Below are 24,591 nucleotides of genomic sequence, written 5' to 3'. Positions count from 1 at the left end.
CGAGGTCAAGGTGTCCATGGCGATCACAAAAAGGAGGGGTGGAAGCAGATATCCCTGACGAAGCCCACATGCAGTGCATGAATTTCGCCCAAGCGGAGCCATTTACCACCACTCAATTACTAGCCATCATGAGCAGTAGCAACCCAAGCTCTCCAGATCTTCGAGAATCCTTTAGCTCGTAGCACCTCAAATAGGAAGGGACACGAGTCCCTTGGCCTTCCACTTATGCAGCTTCCTCGCTAACTGAAGGACTAGCATGAAATTATCATGTATATTTCTCCCTTTTATGAACACCAATTGATTCACCATTATCAGATCTTTCACATCGACTGTGTCTCGTCGCGAGCAATTTAGCACATAGCTTCAGTATACTGTGTACCCAGCTAATCGGACGAAACTCACCGATCGTGCATGCATCCGACTTTTTTGAATGAGCATGATCAGGGCTTGATTTAATCTACCAAAACCGCGGCCGACATAGAGAAACAACTTATGAATCGCTGCCATGACACCTCCTTTAATGATCGCCCACACCTTCTGGTAGAACAAGCCAAAAAAACACGGGGCCAGGCGCACGTTCTGCCAGCATCTCCTTGATTACCGCCCAGACTTCCTCTTAAAACAAAATCAGGTCTTGGTCACTAAGATCCACCTGGGCAATGTTAAGGAATTCCAAATCTTTTTTTGACGAAAAAGAGCAGAGTTGCTGATTTCATTCATTAAGATAGATAGGAGGAAACACCCCTGGAGAAACAAATGATGATGTGCACAAAAGCATGAAATAACTGCTTGCCGTGTTTTTTTAAACCGCCATCAAGGCATTTTATTACTGAGTTGGCGGAACAACTTCTGATTGCACTTGGGCAATCAAGAAGGCAGGGATTACATCAAAAAAGGAGCCACAGCACTCCAAGCTCAGTGCTTCCTTTGCACATAGGTGAGCAGCAAAGTTCGCACTACGATTAGAAAACACTAAAGCAAATCCATGAAATTGTGAGAGCTGTGTCTTCATCTCTCTGAAGATATGTCCGGCCTCGGAGCGATCATGTCCCGCTTCCCATGTTGTTGCAATCATCTGACAATCTATCTCTAGGATTACCTTCCGGTAAGCCTTTTCCAAAGCTATCTCCAGGATCACCTTCCGGTAACCCTTTTCCAAAGCTATCTCCAGGATCACCTTCCGGTAACCCTTTTCCAAAGCCATGCACACGCAATCTCGACAGGCTAACGATTCAATGATGAATGGGTCTGTTATAGCTTCGTACTTTAGTTGCCTGTGCTGCGACAAATGTACCTGATTGATCCCTCGCGATCGCCCCAGTCCCCGCACACTTTTGTGCACATCCGATTGCACCGTCACTGTTAACTTTGATCCAGCCAGCGCCCGGAGGCTCCCACTTAGGCTGTGGTTTAGCGTGTAGCGCCTCCACTGCCGGAATGTCCAGAGCTCTCACAAGCTCTTGTCTGTGCGGTTGATAGCCGATCTCCCTGTTTGTGTACTTGTTTCTGTTGTTCAAAATCGCCCACAAAACCGACACAGCCACCGTTGTATCCTTCTTACTCACGAAGTTGTGATCCAGTAAGTCTCTCGCCCACGCCACATGGTGTAACGTAGGAAGTTTTAACTCAAGAAAAAATCACCGGCTGCGTCCCAAAATAGCAGTGCATGATCGCAAACTATCAGCGCATGAAATAAGGATTCATTGCTTCCTCCGCACATTGGGCAAATTGCATCCGATCTGATATGACGCCTGTATTATTCCCCATGTGCTGGTAACACATCCTTCAGTACTCTCCACACAAAGACATGAATTTTTGGTTGTACTTGTAGTTTCCATAGAGCCTTCCATGTTTCCTCTCCACCATCAGGAGATGAAGTCTGAACTTGCAAATTGAACTTCTTGTCCATTGCCATTCTATAAGCAGATCGGACCATATACGACCCAGACTTCTCCCATGCCCAACCCCAAAAATCTGGGCATACAACTCTTGGTCGCAGCATGCTCAAGATTGCATCCGCGTCAGGGGCAATAATCATACTTCGAACCAAACTTGTGTTCCACTGCCCTGATTCATCAAGAAGATCAGCAACTATGTGTACTGGCTCATCAGATAGACGGCATATGGGTTTCATGGACACAGTTCCAGCTATCCACTTGTCATGCCATACTTCAGTCGTCCTTCCGTCGCCGACGCGCCTAATCAGGCCTTCCTTCAACATGCTTCTGCCAGCAATGATTGCTCTCCATGTAGGTGATGCACTCCTTGGGCAATTTGCACTCAAGAACTCACCATTAGGATAATACCTCCCTTTTAGTACATGTGCACACAAACTGTCAGGCCTCTCCAATAGCCTCCATGCCTGCTTTGCCAACATGGCATCGTTAAAAATCTCTGAATTCCACCCCCTCTAAATTTTGAGATGTACATTTTATCCCATGACTGCCAGTGCATTTCTCTTTTATCCAGTGATCCCCCCACCAGTACATGGACATCACTGTCATGACTTCTCTGCACACCCCCTTTTGTGAGCTTGAAACAGGTCATAGCGTAGGTTGGTAAAGCCTGAACCACTGTCTTAAGAAGGACTTCCTTTGCTACACATGAAAGTTTTTTGTCACACCAGCCTTGCACCCTGCATCTTCAACACTCATGGATGTGCTCAAAGTGACGTTCTGTGAGCCTACCAGAGGGAGTTGGTAGCCCAAGATATTTTTCTGTGAGTGCTTCTCGCTGAATATGCATTTCGTACACCCACTCGAACAGAAGCTCCAGAATTCCCACTGAAAAAGATCGAGCTCTTCTGCTTATTTTCTCGCGGTCCCGAACCTTCACTATAAACACTCAGAATTTCAATCAGCCGAGTTGCACTCCTAACATCGGTCTTCATGAACACAAGACAATTGACTGCAAATAAAATATATGAGACCCACGGGGCCGTGAAGCCCACTTGAATTCCTCTGTCAATCCATCCCGCATCATAATTCTTGAGAAGACATGATAATCCTTCCCCACACAACAAGAACAAATACACTAGTAGAAAAGGGGGCTTTGGTCCAGGCCGGGTAAGCCCATTAGTCCCGGTTCAGTCCAGAACCGGGACCAATGGGTGCATTTATCCCGGTTCGTGCGGCTAAGGCATTAGTCCCGGTTCACCTGGGCCCTTTAGTCCCGGTTCGTGCCACGAACCGAGACTAGAGGGTGTGATGCCCATTGGTCCCGGTTGGTGGCACCAACCGGTACTAACCTTTAGTCCCGGTTGGTGCCACCAACCGGGACTAATGGCCTTTGAGGCATTAGTACCGGTTCATGGCACGAACCGGTACTAAAGGTCCCATTTTCAACCCCCCCTCCCCGGTCCGTGGACCGCCTTTTTAGTTTTAGAAAAAACAAAAGAAAATGATGGAAATGTCAAAAAAAATAAAAAAAAATAAGTTTCCCATGTGATATGTGGTCTAGTTGTTGGGAAAATTTACAAATATGAATTTCGACTTTATTTACAAAATCTCTCTGGAATTTGTAAAATGGCATAACTTTTGCATACGAACTCGGATTTAAAAGTTTTTTATATGAAAAATCATCTACTTGAAAAGTTACATCCGATGGAAACTGCCTACGGCCTGTTTGCAAATTTGTAGAATCCTCATATTCCAAAAGGAAAAAAAGTTATGCTCAAATTTCAGTTTTTTTAAATTTTCATTAAATCTGGTCAAACTATGGTCAAACTACTTATTCAAGAACTATTAGTGTTACTAAATAATTATTCAAGAATATTAGTGTTATTAAATAATTATTTCAGTTTTTTTGAATTTTGGTCAAATCTGGTCAAATCTGGTCAAACTATGGTCAAACTGTGGTCAAACAATGGTCAAACTACTTATTCAAAAAATATTAGTGTTACTAAAAAATTATTGTTTTTTAGAACAATAGTTTCAAACTCAAATAGTGAAATGTGTGACTTCATGCTCAAGCTAAACTCCTGAGGGTTAATAGGATTGACATCTTACTATTGTCAGGAAAACAACGAGTGCAGACTTGAAAATGAGGGAGAATAGAACCCGGAAGTTAAGCGTGCTCAGGCTGGGGGAGTGGGAGGATGGGTGACCGTCCGGAAAGTTAGATGATTTGGAATGATGAGGGGTAATTAGAGATTAGAGATTAGAGGTTAAAATAATTCAGAAATTTGAAAATAAAAAAAAATTCAAAAAAATCAAATTTAAAAAAAAATCAAAAAAATTCCTTTAGTACCGGTTGGTCCCGGTTCAAGAACCGGGACTACAGTCCCTTTTTCTACTAGTGATATGTGGATATGGGATCCCCTTGTGTAAACCCTCTTGTAGGTTTAAAAGAGAGAAGAAGCTCCCCATTCACCTTTACCTGAAAGCTGATTAAGGTAACACATTTCATAACTAGAGAAACCATACTTCTGCAAAACCAAGCTATTGCATAACACCTTGTAAATATGGCCATTCGACTCGGTCATAAGCTTTCATCATATCGATTTTAACTGCATACCATCCATGTTTACCCTTCTTTTGCTTCATAGAGTGGGTGCACTCATAAGCTGTGAGTACATTGGCTGTGATCAGTCTCCCAGGTACAAATGCACTGTGTTCTTCTGCTATAATCTCATCAAGGATCTCACGAAGGCGGTTAACCAAAACTTTAGAACATAATTTGTAAATGACGTTGCATAAGGAGACCGGCCTATACCGGGTACTATTCCTTGGATGTTTCACTTACGGTATAAGAACTATTGCCGTTTTGCTGATCATTTCCGGCATATGATCATCATGTAGAAACCCGAGCACCGCCTGGGTTACATCCTCCTTAATGAGGTCCCAATGTCGCTGATAAAAGCTGGCATTAAATCCATCCACCCCCGACGCCTTTGATGGTTTCATGGAGAAAAGTGCTGCACACACTTCCTCTGCTGTAAACGGCCTTAAAAGCATTTCGTTCATCTGGTCTGTAACCATTACTGGAACGTGACGTAAAACTGCCTCAATATCCAGCTCCTCCTGTGCTCTGTACAGGTTGGTATAGAAACCTTGAATTTCTGCCACAATTTCCTCCTTACTCTCGCGAAGAACACCTGCACCATCTTCAAGTGAGAGTGAGACAATGTGATTCTGGCTCTTCCTAGCAGCTGCTTTCGCGTGGAAGAATCCGGTGTTGCGATCACCCGTGTGTAACCAGTCCACCCTAGATCTTTGCTTTGCCATTACCTCTTCCCCGTATTGATCCGTAATGGTGTCACCCCCATGGGTAATTGCCGGTATGTTCTTTTTCCCATTGGCAATAAAGATTGAAAAGCTTCGTAGTAGCATCTCTGTCTCTCAGCCATCTTATACATGAGCATTGTCTCGCGATCATATGCTCAAGCGATGCAAGACCCAACACTAGCTGCTTCGACGTGCGTCTCAACCACCTCCCCTCCGCCGAGAGAGATCTCCAATCCTGCGCACAATTGAGGCACAAAATCACATAATTTGCGACGGTGATCTGCAGCTTCACATTCCCACTGCTCTTTTGTCCCCAAGCCGTGAGATAACATGATGTGTTTCTCAACAGCAAATATAAGCGCTTGAATGGGTCAGTAATGGCAGTGTCGCAGGCCCACACCTCCTTGACCGCCTCCTCAAAACCCTTAAGTTTTGCCCAGGAAATCTCAAACCTGAGGCGGCGCCTTGGTTGAATGTGCTCACTCAGCGTCAAATGAAGCGGACAATGATCAGAGTACGCCGTGGATATATAGCACCTGAAGGAAACAGTTCGGATGCTCCAATTCCCAATCCACTGAGACAAAAACTCTGTCAATCTTGGTAAGCGTGGGTGATTCCTGCTCATTACTCCACGTAAACATGTGGCTGTGCCCATGCAAGTACAGATCTTTGAGGCCATTAACATCAATGAACTTCTTGAATCTTCCCATCAGTCCAGGTTAGCATTATTCTTGTCAGATGCCTGTAGAATCAGGTTAAATTCCCCTAACACCAACCGTAGGCCAGGGCAATGCTGGCGGTGAGCTGAGATCTGCTCCTGATCCTCTTGTGGTCTGTAAACCACCGAAAGCCACCAAGGCGCACCCTCGGATGGCCAAACATAGCCCGTGATGAAGTTTGTATCATTCACAAAGTTAGAAATCTGTAGCATGGAGGAATTCCAGGCGATAACGACCCCTCCCTTAGTCTTGCACACAGGAAGGTAAGAAAAACCGTCGTAAGACGACCCAAACATTCCATAATAGTGTACTGGTCGATCACAGCCAGTTTAGTCTCATTGATACAGAAAATTGCAGCATGTAATGAGTCAGCAAACTCCCTAAGCGCCTTACTCTTTGCTGGACTATTAGGCCCCCTATCATTGCAGCAAACAATCTCTAGGTTAAGGCCTGACATAATGGAGAGCACGTCTCCATTGCACGCCAGCATCCAACAGCCTATGCTGACACTGCCAGTGTTACATCTCCATCCACTCCCAGATCGATGGAGATGGCTTTCCCAAAGATGGAAAGTGAACAGTTTGATCACTTTTGTTACGAAGTGATGTTAATAAAAACGACATTCCTTTTACATATTAGAAAAATAAGCAATATTAATTGCTTACGCCCCATCGTCCCCTGTGATCGTTGTATCTTTGCGGCGAGTGAGATTATATAACAATGTTTGCATGCTTCCAAACTGTATGGAAGCACCTTTCTTGAGTTTTCTTGTCATTGCTAATTTCTCCATTGAAACCAATGGGAAGACCCAAAGTTTTGAAGTTTTGGCTATGGCATACGAGTCTACTCTTCTTAGCTGCATTTCGCATTTATGACTTTGTACCGAGTTCCGTCACTCCGGTAAAAAGAAGAGAACTGTTTGATCATCTCCTCCAGTCCTTTTAACAATTATCAACTTCTATGTAGCGCTATGTTCACTAAATTTTGGTAGAATTACCATTGGGCCTTTGTCTGCTGTTCTGTGACTCAGTTTAATGCGTTTATACTTCAGTAAAAATAAGTAATATGTTTGATCATGTACATAAATAACATAATAGTAAATGTATGCACATCTAGTACTTACATAAATAACATGACAGTAAATGTATGCACATCTACTACTTACATAAATAACATGACAGTAAATGTATGCACATCTAGTACTGTAAGGTGGTGCTATGCCACTACATTTTGGTAGACGTCCGTTTGAGAACAGTTAATATCTGATGTTTCAAGTTCATATCACCAGTTGTGTGTTTGTTAGCACTACCAATTGCAAGGATGAGAAAGATTCGAATTCTATAATATCTCACAAGATAGAAGTTACTTCATTGCTGGAAAATGAGTGGCATGGGCTTTAGATTTATAGTACTTGAAAGTTGAAAATATACTATTGGATGCTTAATGTTGATATGACAATGTTCTTTTGTGAAGGTGTCCGGAGAATTTGGCAAGGAGCTACAGTGCCCATTCCGCTGATGGTTGTGAGTTATCTCAACAGATACAAGTTTTCAGAGGAAAAGGAGTCTTTGCAGACTTGCTTCTTCTACTATTAGTACATCCTAGCCATGGGAACTTTTGTAGACTTGCTTATTTCTGATATTACTAGACTGTAATCATCAATAGCCGTGAAGTTTGTTGGGTTATTATGGATCTGGTGGTGATATTCGATGCTGCTCCGGGCTACTTGCTTACAAGTTTGCACTGGAGTATTTGTGTATACATGATGGTAGAATTTGTGCCCTGTTTGTAATACCCTGTTGGAAGAAAATGCTTCCATTTCATGAGACATTAATCTGGTGATGAATTGGTATGACTGCCGTCGGTTTGCATTCTTATGTTGTATGCATGGTAGTAACGTTCTGCAAGTGGGCTATGTATGCGTTCCATTTCGAGTATCCTCGTGGTTATGTTTATCAGGAGTGGTTATCTACTGCCTTCGTGGTCGTTGGGTCCTCTGTTAGAATGTTAACTCTACCTGGTGGTATGCTTGTATTGTCGTTTTCACCCTCATATTTGCTGCTGAACTTCGTCAGCATTTTGAACATTATGATGATTAATGCTATGACCAGGGATACGAATTCGCAATCAGTGTTAGATATTTGGTAAATAAATTTGAATTGAATATCTATGTTACAAAGACGAGCTGAACCATTAAAAGGCCGCACTAGACCGGTTTGTTCATCAATTTGTTATTCTGAATTTGACAACAAAATGCATGTATAAATTGAAGAAGCCCGCTAACTTTGATTGTGTTGTGTTTTATGTTGAATAAGTGAAGACAATTTTTTCTCACAAATCTTAATGTAAGAAAGAATTAGCCTAAAAAGCAACGGTCGAGAAATAGCTTAGACATTTTTATCCAATTTTTTGTTTACAAGATTCGCTAACCGTGAAAAAAAAGACATGTGCCCTTTTTCTTTCATTTTTACTAAAATCCAGTCGACTGAATTTCCATTTCGATCTCGGTAGAATTCTCGATCCTAGAATCTCGTCGGCAATCGCAACGTGGGCTGTCTGTCGTGGATGAGGTGCCTGCTTGCCTTTGTTTTGTGTTGTTGATAACTGTCACATACTTTACCCAATTTTTTTTGTCGACGGTAATATCTGAAGACACTTCTTAGATGTGCACGATGGATTGTGGTCCATAGCGTCATTTTTTCACGACATTGAACTGCAACTGTATTTTTTTCATCTAGTTATTGGGTGTGTTTTCCATTTCAAACAGGTTATTCATCAAAATCTATTTCCAGACGGAAGGATATATCATGACTTTCAGTTGCTTTTGACAATATTGTCTTTTCCTTTGAAGCCGGTTCTTCATGAAAATCTACCTAATTGTGCAATCATAATAGTTTGACACCAGTTTTGATACTTTCGAAGATCCTGATTGGGACTCAACTCTTATTATTATGTTTGAAAAAAAAAACAGTACTTCCTCCGATCCATATTAATTAACGCAAGACTAGCGCCACTTAATATGGGTCGGAGGGAGTAATAAATTTAAACATTTCGCCATATCTTTTTCTTCTTTGCACGGAGGGATTAACTGCCCTACTTTCCAGGGCTGAAAATGACGGGGACCTCGTGGGGGTCAAAGTTTGTCGTGATGCACCAGCAGTGTCAAAAAATTTTGTTTGCAGATGATTCACTCATTCTAATGAAGGCCAATGCTACCAGAAGTGGACATATGCTATGATTCTTTCCCTTCAGAGGCATTGGCTGTCAGATTTGGCTTGAATCTAGCCAGAACCATTGGATGCAGTAAGATCGTGATCAACTCAGATAGCATGGAGGTTGCAGAAGCTTTTTTTAAAAAAAGGCTTTCGCGCCGCTTTATATATAAAGCAATGATCAACAGCATCCGATACAAGAGCACACCCACGCACACACGCACCCAAGGCAGGATACGGGGATCCGCCGCTACCCCAACCAAAGCACATGGACGGCCCCCAGTGCCGAGACCCAATAGGCCGGCCAAACTTGGCCTTCATCGACCCGTTCTGCGACACCAGGCGCGAGACAAGCTCGGTCCTGCTGGCGGGTGCGAGACGAGCATGGTCCTGCCGCCGGGCACGAGATGAGCTCGGTCCTGCTGTCGGGTGCGAGACGAGGTCAGTCCTACTGCCGGGCGCGAGACGATCTCGGTCTTGCTGCCAGGTGCGAGACGGGTGATGGACCGCTGCGGGGAAGGGCCAGCCCTTTGACGAAGATAGCGGCCGGACATCGCGAAGATGGCTCGAAGGTCGAATCAGGCCGCCTACAAACGAACGGATGCCAGAAATCCAGCCGCCGTCGCCGCAGGCAACCCGCCGAGCCGCCGTGGTGCCGGCGCGATGAATGGAAGCCTCCACCAGAGGGCTGAGCCGCCTCGCCGCCACCGCCCATAGCCAGAGCAGCAGCCACGCCGGGCCAGTGCCCCAACCCGCGCCGCCCACCGGAAATCGCCAGATCCGACCGGCACACACCGCCACCACCGCCACCAAGCCGCTATTGCGCCGGTCTCCTCGCTGTCAGCAGCCGCCACCCGACGCCCAGGGCCGCCGGGCCGCGCCGTCGGCAGCCCTCGTCGCAGGAGCCCCGTCACGCCAGATCCGCCGCCACAGCTGGGCCCCGCGCGACCACCACCAGTCGCGCCGTCGGCCACGCGGCCCCCACCCAGCGCCACAGCATGCCAGGCGACGCCGCGCCGTGCCCCCAGCCGAAGAGAAGGGCCCGCGCCACTCCTCTGTACGTGGGGGAACCAGAAGACCCCGCCGCCGCCGGCCCGGGCGAGCTTTGCCCGGCCAGGCCCTCTGGCGGGCGCGGGGGGGGGGGGGAGGAGGAGGAGGGAGGAGGGAGAACTCAGGGGCGGCCGTGCCGGAAGCCCTCCCCGCCGCCGCGCGGGGGCGGCGGGGGAAGGGCTAGGTCGGGAGGGGAAGGGGCATGTTTTTAACTCCTCTTCGGTGGCAAGTGCAATTATTGACGATTGCTATTTCATGTCGTCAGATTTTAATCATGTAATTTATTATCATTGTAATATAGAGAGAGTAATAAAGTAGCTCGCGAACTTGCTAGGATAGTTAATTTTTCTCCTCCTATCTGAATGAATTCGGCATTGGATGTACTTCTTCCATCCATTACTTGTAAAGGATGCCACTATTTTGCTAAGTGAATAAAGGAGGAGAAGTTCTGTCAAAAAAATAAATTCAGTAGTTCTTATAAAAAAATGAAATTCTGTAATTGTGCAGGATCGAATCGGGCACTCACTATTTCCACGTACCCGGTTAGAACCCGAATGCGCTAGTCGAGAGGAAGTGGATCAGATCTGAACCCGGAAGGCAAGAGGGACAGCTTGCCGCAAAACCCACTCCCGTGTTCCTCGCTAATCCCCATTTCCCACAAACCCCCGTCCCCTCGCCGCCTCCTCCCACGGCGAGAAGCTTCCAGGAGCTAGGGTTTCCCGTACCGATCGATGGCCGTCGCCGACGCGGTGCTGCCCTCGCCGCCGCTCCCGCCCCCGCCCCCGCCCCCGCCGGCGAGGATCGTCGTCGTGGTGCTGGCGCTCGTGCACTTGGCCCTTGCCCCGATGCTGGCGCTGGGGCGCGCCCTCTGCGTCGCGGCGGGAGCCCTCCCCTACCTGGGCTTCGGGGTCGCGTGGGTCATCTCCGCGGCCACGGCTGGACAGGTCGTGGCGAGCCGCGCCTGGGGCGAGAGCTCCGCCCAATTCGTGTTCCTGCAGGCCATCATGTACTGGGGCCTCAAGGTCCTCATCTACAGTATCCTTGTGCTGGTCGCGCTTCTCGTCTTGTTGATGTGCGTGGCCTACGTGATTGCACTTGTATCTGGATCCACTTCGGCATTCAAGAAGGTATCGCGCAAATTGACTCCCTGTGATCTTTATTCCGGTCGAATTACAGTAGTACATAGGCCAGTGTTATCATTATGTTCTAATTAAGTTGCCATATATATTATGTTAGTAATTAATTTCGTAGTTCAGGTTGTCCTGATGAGTAGTATTAGTAGTTTATTGTGCAAATTGACTCCCTGTGATCTTTATTGTGGTCGAATTGCAGCAGTAATGCAGTACATATGCTAGTGGATGAGCCCATTGTTAGCATTATGTTCTAACTAAGTTTCAATATACAGTTCAGGTTGTCCTGATCAGTGGTACTACTAATTTTTTCCATGTGTGTTCATGTTCATCACTTCATTTGCATCCTTCTATTTCCGAACCATTCCATACATACTCATGCTCATCCCTGTGGTTTTGTTGAAATTGCTGCCCTCAGAGCGCATCAGGAGCATTCACGCGGGAGTCGGTTGCAGACATGTTTAGGCTTCCGCGCACCGCGGTGCTTGGATATGTTGCGGATGTGGCCTTCTTCCTTCTAATGGTCGCTGGTCTTCTGGTGGCGATGCTGTCGCCGCACGTGGAGGGTTCGATATCTCAGGGTGAAATGGTCGCCTCCGTAATCATAGATGTGGCACTATTTGGTATGCACGCGACAGCTTGCTTTGTTATCATCCCAGCGCTCGTTCTTAGTGTGTGGAGGGGTGGCCAGGCGGACAGGAAAGCGCCATCGCAGTTTTGTTGAGGTATACTACTCCCTTTGCTTTGCCCCCTGTATCTGTGAGCCATATGGTCTTTTCAATTATAATCTGCATATTTTGTGTATCCTCCTCATAGAATGAAAACAGTCCTCCGGTGTTGTTGATTACTACCTACTGCTGTTGATATTTGTTATTATGATGGAGCATCGTTGCATATCAAACCAATGAGGTTTTTGCTATTTCCTCTGGTCATTGCATAGTAAATTGGGATTGGCATCATTCTTAAATCGTGCAAGTAGCCAACTGATGCAGTTCTACCGTATGCTTTTGTTAGGAAGTGATGATAGCAAAAACGATCAGTTCTATGTATTAGAAAAAAAGCAAATCAAATTGCTTACGCTCCATCACTCACTGTGATCGTTGTATCTTTGCAGTGAGTGTGATTATAACAATGTTTGCATGCTTCCAAACTGTCTGCAAGCACCTTTCTTGAGTTTTCTTGTCATTACTAATTTCTCCATCGAAACCGATGGGAAGGCCCAAAGTTTTGAAGTTTTAGCTATGACATACGAGTCTACTCTTCTTAGCTGCATTTGGCATTTATTACTTTATACCATGTTCCGTCACTCTGGTAAAAAGGAGTGAACTGTTTGATCTTGTAAATAAATAACATGACGGTAAAATGGCACACCTCTAGTCCTTTTAATAATTATCAATTTTTATGTGGCGCTATGCCCACTACATTTTGGTAGAATTGCCATTGTGCCTTTGTCCACTGTTGTGTGACTCACTTTAATGCTTTTATACTCCAGTAAAAAGAAGTAAACTGTTTGATCATGTAATAAATAAATAACATGACAGTAAATGGATGCACATCTAGTACTTTATGGTGGTGCTATGCCACTACATTTTGGTAGATGCCCCTTTGAGAACAGTTAATATCTGATGTTGCAAGTTCATATCATCAGTTGTGTGTTTGTTAGCACTACGAATTGAATGGACGAGAAAGATTCAAATTCTGTAATATCTCACAAGATAGAAGTTACTTCATTGCTGGAAAATGAATGACATGGTCTTTAGATTTACAGTACTTGAAGTTACATTGTTGGATGGTTAATGTTGATATGACAATGTTCTTTTATGTGGTAATCTGATGAAATCTTGGGTTGGGTTATTGGCAGACGAAGCTAAGAAGAGAAGATATCCGGGGATTTTGGCAAGGCCTAATCGTTATTCCACTGATGGTTGTGAGTGATTCCAACAGATACAAGTTTTCAGAGGAAAAAGAGAGTTTATGCAGACTTTCTTCGTCCATTAGTAGTCATCCTAATCGGCATTACCATGGAAACTTTTTTAGACTTGCTTATTTGTGCTATTACTAGATCATAATCATCAATAGCTAGCCGTGAAGTTTGGTGGATCATTATGGGTCTGGTGACGATGTTCGATACTACTCCTCCGGGCTACTTGCTTACAAGTTTGCACTAGAGTATTGTGTATGTATGATGGTGGAATTCGTTTGTGGTCTCTTTGTGATACCCTATTGGAAGAAAACGCGTACATGTGACATTAATCTCGTGAATTCACTGCGGTCGATTTGGATTCTTATATGTTGTATGCACGGTAGTAACGTTTTGCAAGTGCCAATTGGGTTATGTATGCGTTGCCATTTCGACAAGAGTATTGCAGTTTCCATCCTCGTGTTGGCTGCTGAACTTCGTCACATTTTTTTAACATTATGATGATCAATGGTACCACCAGAGATACAGATTTGCAACCGTGTCCAATATTGAGTACTCCTAAAGTTTGCATCGAATATATGTTCAGGTATGTTACAGGGACGAGTCTAAACTTTTAGGTTTGATGGTGGTCTTGGTAACATCGGCAGCAGTCTGCCGAGAGGAAACGGGGCTCTTCCGTAGAGCCTCCGCCACGGTGGTCGAAAGATTGATGTCACCCGAGTGTTTGGAGGCAGCGGCGATCAGTGAGGCCTTCTCCCTGTCGAGTGATCGAAATGCAACACATGCGGTGATAGTCTTGGACCACCACGAGTTAATCAAGAAGCCGAACAATCACAACAGATTCACGAGCTATGGTGCCATCTTGAAGGAGATAGAGAACAAGAAGAAGAAATTGTGTATGGTCAGCTTCAGACGACCATGAACAACGAGAGTAAGGGGATGTTTGGTTGACGACCTGCGTAGCTTGCCTGACGAAAATGGCTGCCTGAGAGGAGCCGGAGGCATCAATGATTTTTGCCAGTCAGGCATGCTCGCATTGTAGTTGTTTGGTTCATGACTTCAGCCTGAGAAACGTAGTACAATAAATTATGTTGGTAGACCAATAGAAGGATATGATAGACATGGATTTAGTATATTATTTCATGTTTAGACTGAGTCAGACTTAGGGATTTGGTGGCCTGAGCCAGGCTAAGAGCATCTCCAATAAAATATGTTAATTAGATGTAAAACAGGAGATGTTTACATTTAAAAAAGAGACAACTCCAATAGATAATATATATTGGAGATGCAAAAGAGCGACTTTAATAGATGATGCAAACCGGAGACGTAAAAGCCGGCCGCCTGTGTACAGCCTATGTACAGTCGCATTTGCACATTCAGATCATAATAAATTTTCATAATTCTACCAACGAAAGTGTATCATCAATCAAAGTTTGAAATCCTACAACCAAAAGTGCATCGTCTCAAATAGAGCTCTTGGTCCAAAAAATTAAAATGCACATGAACATCACTCAATTTTCGACCTCTTGTCACTAGTAACATTGTGGATGGTGGTATAATCATCATCATCAATGGCTTCTTTATCGATGTTTTCATCGTTGCCGCGAACTCCACCGGAAGCACCTTCATTGCCATCTCCCATGCCGCTCATGTTGCCGCCGAAGCCATCTCCCATGCCACTCATGTTGCCGCCGAAGCCACCTCCCATGCCGCTCATATTGCCATCAAAGCCACCTCCCATGCCGACCATGTTGCCACTAAAGCCACCACCCATGCCACCGAAGTCACCATCCATGTTGCCACCAAAGCCACCTCCCATGTTTTCATCAAATCCACCATTCATGGCACCTCCCATCATGTTCATGTAACCGCCCATTCCACCTCCCATTCGGCCGCCCATGGCACCTCCCATTCCTCCCATTCCTCCCATCATCATGCTTCTCATGAGCATTTGCTTCTTCATGAGCATTTCATCGCGACAAAGTTCGACATACGCCTTTGTCGTGGGATCAAGAGTAGATGTGTTCATGAACATAAACTTGAGCATCTTCTCCTCGACCATCTTCATCTCCTCGGCCCCCGCCTCTCTCTCCTCTAGTTCAACCTTTCTCTCCTCGGCTGCCGCCAACCTCTCCTCAGTCGCCACCCTCATCTCCTCGGCCGCTGCCCTCCACCGATCGGCTTCACCCCTCTCCTCCATTTCTTTGAGCTTCAACAATTTTTTTCTTCGGCATACTCTTTCCTCGCCATGACAATGGCATCAAATCCTTCCTTGAGATCATTGCCTCCGTCCTTGGATCCCTTCACTTTCTTAGTTCCATCGGGCATATATGATTTAGTCGCTAAGTGAGGAGTTGGGCTCCTTCTCTCCTCACCCAGGCCATATTCTTCGTCTTCCACCACCACACTCTTCTTCTTCGAAGCATCAAAAACTTCTCTAGTTTTCCACTTCTCCTCATCTTGAGCTCTTTGAAGCAATGATGGAAAGTGAAAGCTCTTCCTTTCTTCTTCCTCTTCTCTCCTTTGTTGTTCCTCTCTCTAAATAATCTTTGCGCAATCATTTTCTACAAGAAAACAACCAAGATGTCATCATCGAATTAGGGAATTCAATATTTGTGGAAAGTAGAGAAAGCACACATGAATAGAAAATGATTACCAAGTCACTATCACCGCAACCACTCGGGTTCATGTGATCAACATTTGCCAAGTAACCGGCCCACTTTCGACATTCGGCGTTGATGGTGCCCCAACGTTGACGAAGAGTCCCTTGATCGAAAGTGGGCGCTAGTGTTGTGCTCATCGAAGTACTCCTTAATGTGTTGCCAATACGTGTTCGTGGCTTGGTCGGTCCCAACGGTTGCATCTTGAGAGAATTTTTTCCATGCGATGCAAATCAACACATCTTCGGTGTTGGTATAATGTGCGGTTCTTCCCTTCATAACGAAGCCCTCTTCGTCCACGTCGAGATTATCATCATCATATTGCGTTTCATATTCTCGTGATGCATACTCATGCGAGAAATAATCATCATTTGTCACATTTGTCGCGCGCATGAAAGCTTCATCATCAAGACTACAAATGGACGTACATGTAATCAAATTCACATTCTATTTGAATCGAAAATCGAAACAACAAACAAGTGCACAAAAGAATGTAAAAGAACTTTTTTTTACTTTTGCGACATATCGTCGAACATGTTGGATGCGGCTGCCGTCGGCGTGACCACATCTTCCTTCATGGCCAGCAGTGGCGGCGGCGGGGGTGGAGGAGGGGCTACTTTGCCGGAGGACGATGCCAAGGCCGCCAGCGGTACCAATCGGCCAACGCATCCACGTCCGGCTTCAAAATCTTGGTCGCCCGACCTTGGTTCTCCGCCAGGTTGCGGCCTCATGCCGCCGGCCGCTTCACGCCTCTACCGCAGGGCTTGCCGGCCCGCTGCTTCTTTGCTGGCGGCTCAGCCGCGACGATGACCGACCGTGGTGGGGCAAAACCTGGACGCTAGCATGGCCGCGACATGGAGGCAGAGGCCAAATTGGGGAAGGTGGCTAAGAAGGTGGAGGCTGCAGCGAGGTGGGTCAGACCACCACGGTGGGGGCAGCAGAGGAGGCGGCGGGCGGGCGGGAGGCGGTTGCACGAAAGCCAACTGAAGGCACTTGGGTGGTATGCGCGTGGCTGGCGTTTTTACATCTCCAGTAGGTGGAGATGCAAATTTGCATCGCAAGGTGTTATATTTTAATCTTTGAAAGACGCATCATCTATTGAAGAGGAATTTTGAGGTTTCGAAGATGCAAAAGTTAGTTATTTTTGTATCTACATTTTTTATTGGAGATGCTCTAACGATAAAGCGGTTTGTCAGGGCAGGCTGCCTGTGGAAGCTCCAGGTCTCCAACGAAACAGCTCTCAGGCATGCATGTACCAGGTAGACGCCCGGCCAGGTAAGTTTGTGTCAGGGTGGCAACCAAAATGCCCCTAAAACTCTCATTTTTTTATAAAAATATTCTACCATGGACCCCATATACACCTGACGTTCGATCTAGGGACCTCCAGACCAGACGGAACTTTCTCTGTGGAGCTTTCCCATGAACGAATGACTTCTTTTTCATTTTTTTTTTGCATCTAAAACATACTTGCTTTATTCAATAGAAACGTTCATAGGAATACAATTCAAAGATGGGGGGTTTATAAGCCACACATGCGCCCCAAACCATCCACCTTGCACTGCGGTCCCCTAACGCTAGCCAGGCCCTTTCTGGGCCTTCTGGCCCAAAACAATTCCCTTGGTAAAAAAACTAAAACACATTTGTCTCAAAAAACTAAAATAAACTAAATAAAAAATTACCCAAAACTATAATTATGTGCACCAAAGTAGAAAAATTAACAAATGGCATATGTAGCAAGTATTTGCCATGTAGTGTACAAAATTAATTGCCATCTTATATTTAAGAGCAAGCTACGGAGGAATACCGGTAACCCTACTAGCCATGAGGTTAGTTTCACGCGCACAATGCTAAATAGATGACCAAAGTTATTACAAATATCTGATCAATCATTAAGAATAAGGGATCACTATTAAATTAACAAACCTTCACTACATTTTATCCACAAGCTCCACACAATCAGAATGAACCAGATGGTTCTGAACGCCCTTCTTCATCGCCATAGCTCAGCCGTGCGAGCATCCATAGTTATTTGAATATACCTACAATCTCATTTCTCTTTTCTTTTAGTCGTACAATCTTACTTCTCTTGAAAGAAAATCTGCAATAAGAAAAGACCTTCGCCTTTCCTCCTCTTCCTGTCGGTGCTGTCGCCGGTTCGCCCCATCTCCGATGGCCTTTGGGCCATGGACGTGTATACTCATGTGATTCAGAGTATTTTGTTTTATGTAGCTCATCTTGTAGGGTTTGATGTACCCTGGCCTCATGATGCAGTATGCATGTTTATATGCACAACATGCCTCGAGATGGATGGTCGCCTCGACTCTATGATGTATTTCGTTTTGTTATATATGTTAGTAGCCAAATGATTTCAAGATTCAGCAATCCCTTCCCACTTTTGCTGAAGGGCGAGATGAACTTTACCCATGTATTCCTCGATAGCGGTGATATGTATCTGACGTTTGTGGATGCCTTCAACCTTAAATGATATTGCGTTTTGCTAGCCTTGGACATCTTTGGATGAGTTTGTCCTTAGCATATTGGATAAGGTAAGGTTGATTTTCCCCCAACCTCCTGGGGTAGAATCTTCATTCGCTTGCATAAAGTTATATATGGGAGTGCTGTAGATGAACTTCCCTCCCGCGCGCCATGGGGTACCCAGAACAAATTTCCATTTCCACGTCTCACAAGTCCTACATATTAGGAGGCGTTTGGAACGAATATTCTCCCAACATCTATGGAGAATATTTTTCTGAAGCCATGCTTAGTACTATAGGAGATTTAGGGTAAAACTTGCTCCCTGTACTCTTTTGAATCTTCTCCCATAGACTTGCATATTTATTTACTTTTAGTGGAGTTGCATCCGCCTGGGGTTGTTGAAAACTTTTTGAGCATGGTGGTGCTCTTTTATGACACCACCTTCTTGGCGCTAGTATCCCCTTTGGGCCCATCATGGAAGTAACCAACAATGTTCAAGCATAGAGATCATCATGGAGCACACATTCCTTCTTCAAAATTGATAGGAATGAGTTATTCTCATATTTGTGTTTCATTTTGTTTTGCCTTTTATTAAATAGCATTTAACTTCGCGATGGTCAACTATGTCATTCTTTATGTTCGACCCTTTGTTATAACCATTAAAAATGATTTTTATGTCTTGAGTAGTTTAAGCATGGTCCGCACTTTCTTAGTGCACCACACCTTACACTCATCAACATAAATTTGCTCAAGTTGACCATAGTTAGCTCTTAAGGTATGTGAACCATCAGTTTATTTGTATTTGTAGTGCCATAAGTTTAGACTCATAAGTTTATTGGAGTATATGTTTTTTATTGGAGTATCAGTTTATTGGGAGATTAGAGTATATGTTTTTCTGTAATTAATTGTTTTGTGCCCCAGTTTAGACTCCTAAGGGTATGGAGTAATATTTTTGGGAGCCCTAGTTTATACTTATGAGGGTATGGAGTAATATTTTTTTATCATAGTTTAGACTCGTAAGTTTATTGGAGTGTATTTTTTTTGGGTGCCCCAGTTTAGACTCGTGAGGCTATGGAGTGATTTTTTTGTGAGCCCCATTTTATACTCATGAGGGTATGGAGTAATATTTTTTTATCACAGTTTAGACTCGTAAGTTTATTGGAGTGTATTTTTTTTGGGTGCCCAAGTTTAGACTCGTGAGGCTATGGAGTGATTTTTTGTGAGCCCCATTTTATACTCATGAGGGTATGGAGTATGTTTGATGATTTTTTTGCATCGCAGTTTATACTCGTAAGTTCTTGGAGTAATATATGTTTTATACCACAGTTTATACTCGTGAGGTATTGGAGTATGTTTGATGATTTTTTTGCATCACAGTTTATACTCGTAAGTTCTTGGAGTAATATATGTTTTATACCACAATTTATACTTGTGAGGTATTGGAGTATGTTCCCTTTTTCTGCATCACAGTTTAGACTCATAAGTTGTTGGAGTAATATATGTTTTATACCACAGTTTGTACTCGTGAGGTATTGGAGTATGTTCCCTTTTTCTGCATCACAGTTAAGACTCATAAGTTGTTGGGGTAATATATGTTTTATACCACAGTTTATACTCGTGAGGTATTGGAGTACGTTCCCTTTTTCTGCATCACAGTTTAGACTCATAAGTTGTTGGAGTATTTTTTGTGTGTGATTTTTTTAATTAGGTGCACATAATGAAGCAACATTTGTATTGCAGGCATTAATGCAAAATATATGTCATTTCCCTTCAGATTCACTTGTCTTCTATGAGAACAGAATTATGATGATACAATATTTTCTTCCCTGCATCATCATATTAAAAAATGCACCTAGTGAAATAGTCATAACCATAATATAAAGAAACAATGGTCATGTACATCCTTTTCGTTGATAAAGACTGAACAACCTTTTTCTTACATATTTCACCTAGGAACAAACATTCCAACATTCACTAAGATAACCGGTTACATATTTCACTCAGGAACAAACATTTCAGCGGGTCCTAATTAAGATAACCAGTTATGTTGGAATGTCGCCTATAAACCTCGAAGCTCGCATAGGCATCCAGGCATGCATACTTGATCTGGTCATGGTCCAGGTTGGACTTTTCCCACTGACTAACAGTGATGCTTTTGTCCTTGTTAAGACTTATGTTTGCAACCTTCTTTGCTAGCTTCTCCAATCAAGCCAAATTGCCTGCTTTTTGGTTAGGAACCTTGATACCCAGTCCCAGCACATCAACAGATTTTCTGATACCCAAGTTATAGAACTTGAGTTTTTCTACGTCATTGCCAATGGCCGCACCCACAAATTCGACTGTGTCATTGTCAAGAAAGTTGCGCAGAAGTGGATGGATAAAACTCCTGGCATGAGCCTGGTATAGCTGGTAAATTAGGCAATGCTTGCCCACACAAAGCTGCAAGACAGCAGCACATCGTGGCTCTTGATTAGAGAGAACAACTGGTTGCTCAAGTGGAAGCTTCTTACGCTCTTTGCTGTGGACATATCTAGTGTATTCACAGTCAAGGCCAACAACACGCCACTTGGCGTGATTAAGATACTTTTTCCAGATGAACCTGATGAAGGCAACAACTGTTGAAGGGTTGCTAGTCACCGTAGTATGAATTCTTATACCTCCCTTGCTGATATGAAAAAGGCGATCTGGATGATTGTTGTCGACACTCTTGGGGAATTGGACACGGACTTTGCCGACCTTAATATTGTGAAGGTTGACATGGCGAACATTTCTTCGCTGAGGTTGACAGCACATCGACTCAAACGAAGTCAGAGAGGACTCATATGCGACAGGTGTTGATGACGACAAGGGACTTGACAATGTTGATGTTGGGTTCACATGACATGTTTCGTAGCCATGGGAATTGGGGTGCTTTTTCTTGCATTCAAGGGGAAACTTGAGAATCGTCTCAAAGCATTCTCCAATGGATTTATCGGCCAGCGAAAGAATAGGCTTTGAAGCATCAACTTGAACTTTATTATGAACCTTTGACACCCTTCAATGCAGAAACAACGAGGAGGCATTGCCCCCATGCATAGGTTGCTCATAGTGGAGTTTATCCATTGTCTTCCCTTTTCCTTCTTTGTCTACCCTCATACTTCCCCCAAACTTGAGTGGAGAGAACACTTCCATTCCTTGGTCATGTTCAGTTGGTGATGCAGTCATAATATCAGATATTGATTTGTTGAAGTCGCACATGGACCAACTGGCACATCAAGCCAAATGTCTTCAATGCGGAGTCTCATTGATTGCGGCACCCGACCTTCCATACCTTCAAACTAAAGAAAACCATATATTAGTTTTCTTCATCTTTTTTTCGTGTATACGTACATAATACTTTATGTTTCATGTACTATGGAAATTCATGTGTTGCAATCCTATGTTGGAATTCGAAGACGAGGGGAGAAATAGGTCCCATCGGGCGTGCCAGAATCTGATGACAGGAAAATGGCGGGCGTGAAACACGCGTCCACGTCATTGATACAGAATGAATATATTTAAATGCATAAAATAAAAATAGAATCAAACTTGTAGGTACATTATTTCCAGAACTCTTACATTTACATAAAAATTCTGTTAATTACATCTCCAAAGAGAAAACTCCTGATTAAGAATTCCAACATATCTATTACATAGGATAGCATCACATTCCTATTACAACATACTACAAGACAAATCCTCCTTGCGGTCGATGACGAACTCCTTCTTGGTGAGCTTGAAGTCTGGTTCCATGCAAGTACTCCTCTATGATTTTATGTGTGATGTTTGGGAATATGTTTTTCTAGCATGCAACAATTTGTGTGTGTTCAACCTCATTTATATGCGGAATGCAGGTTGATTTTGGCTAGGCATAGTTTTATCCTACATTTGGCACATAGGATATGGGTATGTATTTTCCTTTAGGATTTTTATATGACCTCTTTGGTTTTGGTGCTATGTATATATGTGACATGCCAATTTTAATAAGTTTTGCATCATGACATTACTACTATCACCGCGCGACACTGATGTGGTGCCCGCGTGTAGCGTAACGGACTGAAGCTTTCTGACACAATATTGATGCTTTTTATGGTGCATATGATATGTGCCATATTTTGTTGACTCTGAGTCCGGGCAATATCAAGCCTGACCAGAGTGCAATTTGCTTATGATATTTTTGTTTGTTTAAAGTCTATGTGGGCTATATGAAATATACCTTATCATGCATTTTGTATGAATTTTGCATATGTGGATGTGGAGTGAATTTATTTTTATTAAGTTCTGTTTTACTCATATTACTGCTAACATCGCGTAGCACTAAGATAATGCCCACGTGCAGCGTAACCAAGCAAAGGTTTGTGGAGCAATTATGGTATTGCATGAGTCATCTGACATTTATCATTTTTGTTTATGTCTGTACCTTACATGGTATTAGCACTAACTCCACATAGCGTCACATCATTGACGCTCGTGTGTAGCATAACCCAAGTAAAGTGAGTTCGTGATATCCATTTATGACGATGCTAATAGTTTAGGCTCTTATAGCATTGGAGCATTCCATGACATATTTTATTTTACTTTGGCTAGAATATGTGGCCTGAATATTTTGTTTAATTTTCTCTCACCTGTATTACTACTAACACCGCGTAGCATTAAGATAATGCCCGCGTGTAGCTTAACCAAGTAAGATTGATTTTTATGATGCAACATGTTTTATAATCCATCTTGCATGATTTTGGTTTTTGGGTGTGTAACATGAACACATTTTTTAATTAAGTTTTGCCTTGCTTGTATTACTACTAACACCGAGTGGCATTAAGATAATGTCCACATGCAGCGTAACCAAATGAGGGAATATATTTTTATGCTCTTGTTTGTATTGCAACTAGTGTGACACATAATGCCCGTAGCGCAACCAAACAAAAGGTTATCATGAGTTCAGTTTAGCGCGTTCGTAGTTTCATTCCAACTTAGTCATATCCATTTTTTATGATGACCAAATCAGTGCAATTTTTTATGAGGTTTTCGCACTTATGACACTCTCTTGGTTTGTATCCACTTATAGAGACCAAACCAAGGAACGGGGCGTTCATCTTGGTTTGTATCGCTAAGGGGACCGAACCAAGACGGAGATCAATAGGACGAAGCGCACGGAACATTTAAAGAAACCGTGCTTACAAGAATCATGCATGCTCCTTGACTCGTACCATGATGGCCGAACCAAAGGCAACAATTTGGTGTGTGTATATAACATGTCCCTTGATTTGTACCGCGATGGCCGAACCAAGGACAAAAATTTGAGATGGATTAAACATGCACCTTAGTCTGTACTGTGATGGCTGGACTAAGGACGAGAATTTTGGAGAGATGAAACATGCTCCTTGATTTGTACCACGATGGCCGAACCAAGGGCTAGAGTTTTGAGAGAGGAGGAAGAAGAAAGCTCACTGATCTGTACCATAATGGCCAAATCAGGGGCTAGGGAAGAGCCATGAATCTCACCTTCAACCTTGCAGCAAGCACCACGCCGGCCTCTTCTTTCTTTATGTAATTTTATATGATTTATGGTGTGTAGTAAAATATTGCTACTAGAGGAGGAAGAAGACCAAAAAACTCTGCAGCAAAAAAATTGAATCCCTACCCTGTGTACGCCTGGGAGCCAGCTATTTATAGGGATGGAGCGTGCAGCGCTGCAGCGGCTGGAGGTGTGTGCGCCCACGTCCACGTCCACTGATCGTGGGATCGTGGGATGGTGGGAGCGTGATGGCTCCTTTTTTCTATTTGTTTAATCACTAATTGACCGGCAACGTTGTTGACCCATTTACTTATGTGTGTGATTGGCCGATGAATGTGGTTACACATGCACACGTACGTAGACATTTTCAAAATGGGCTAGGCCTGATTAAGGCAAATTTTCTTAACGTCCATGAGACAGAGATATGAGAATATATTCTTTCAATGATAATTATACGATGGTGTGTGACTGTCGGTATACTAGAGTAGGGGTACCTTAGTATTCCGAACTTGTGCACAGGCAGTCGCAGCATCCCGCGGCAAGGCTTGCCGGGTGACCGCTAAGGTCCTCCGTGGTTCCCCTGGAGCCATTCAAGGAGACAAGACCCTGACAAAAGGAGCTTGCCGGGAAGGCCAACCAAGGCACTTCAAGACCCCGGCAAGAGGA

General features: G+C 43.9%; 1 protein-coding gene across 1 annotated transcript; it reads left to right on the top strand.

Moving 5' to 3' along the window:
- Positions 1-10,825: 10,825 nt before the first annotated feature.
- Positions 10,826-13,589, top strand: LOC125541035. Its single transcript, XM_048704530.1, has 3 exons — positions 10,826-11,333; positions 11,755-12,061; positions 13,198-13,589. Exons 1-2 carry the CDS (start codon positions 10,938-10,940, stop codon positions 12,058-12,060), a joined length of 702 nt encoding a protein of 233 aa, XP_048560487.1. The 5' UTR covers positions 10,826-10,937; the 3' UTR covers position 12,061; positions 13,198-13,589.
- Positions 13,590-24,591: the final 11,002 nt, after the last annotated feature.

Source organism: Triticum urartu, chromosome 2, assembly GCF_003073215.2.
Source record: "Triticum urartu cultivar G1812 chromosome 2, Tu2.1, whole genome shotgun sequence".
Classification (NCBI taxonomy): domain Eukaryota; kingdom Viridiplantae; phylum Streptophyta; class Magnoliopsida; order Poales; family Poaceae; genus Triticum; species Triticum urartu.
Note: the sequence above shows the minus strand (reverse complement) of the source record. Positions and strands in the feature narration are given on the sequence as shown.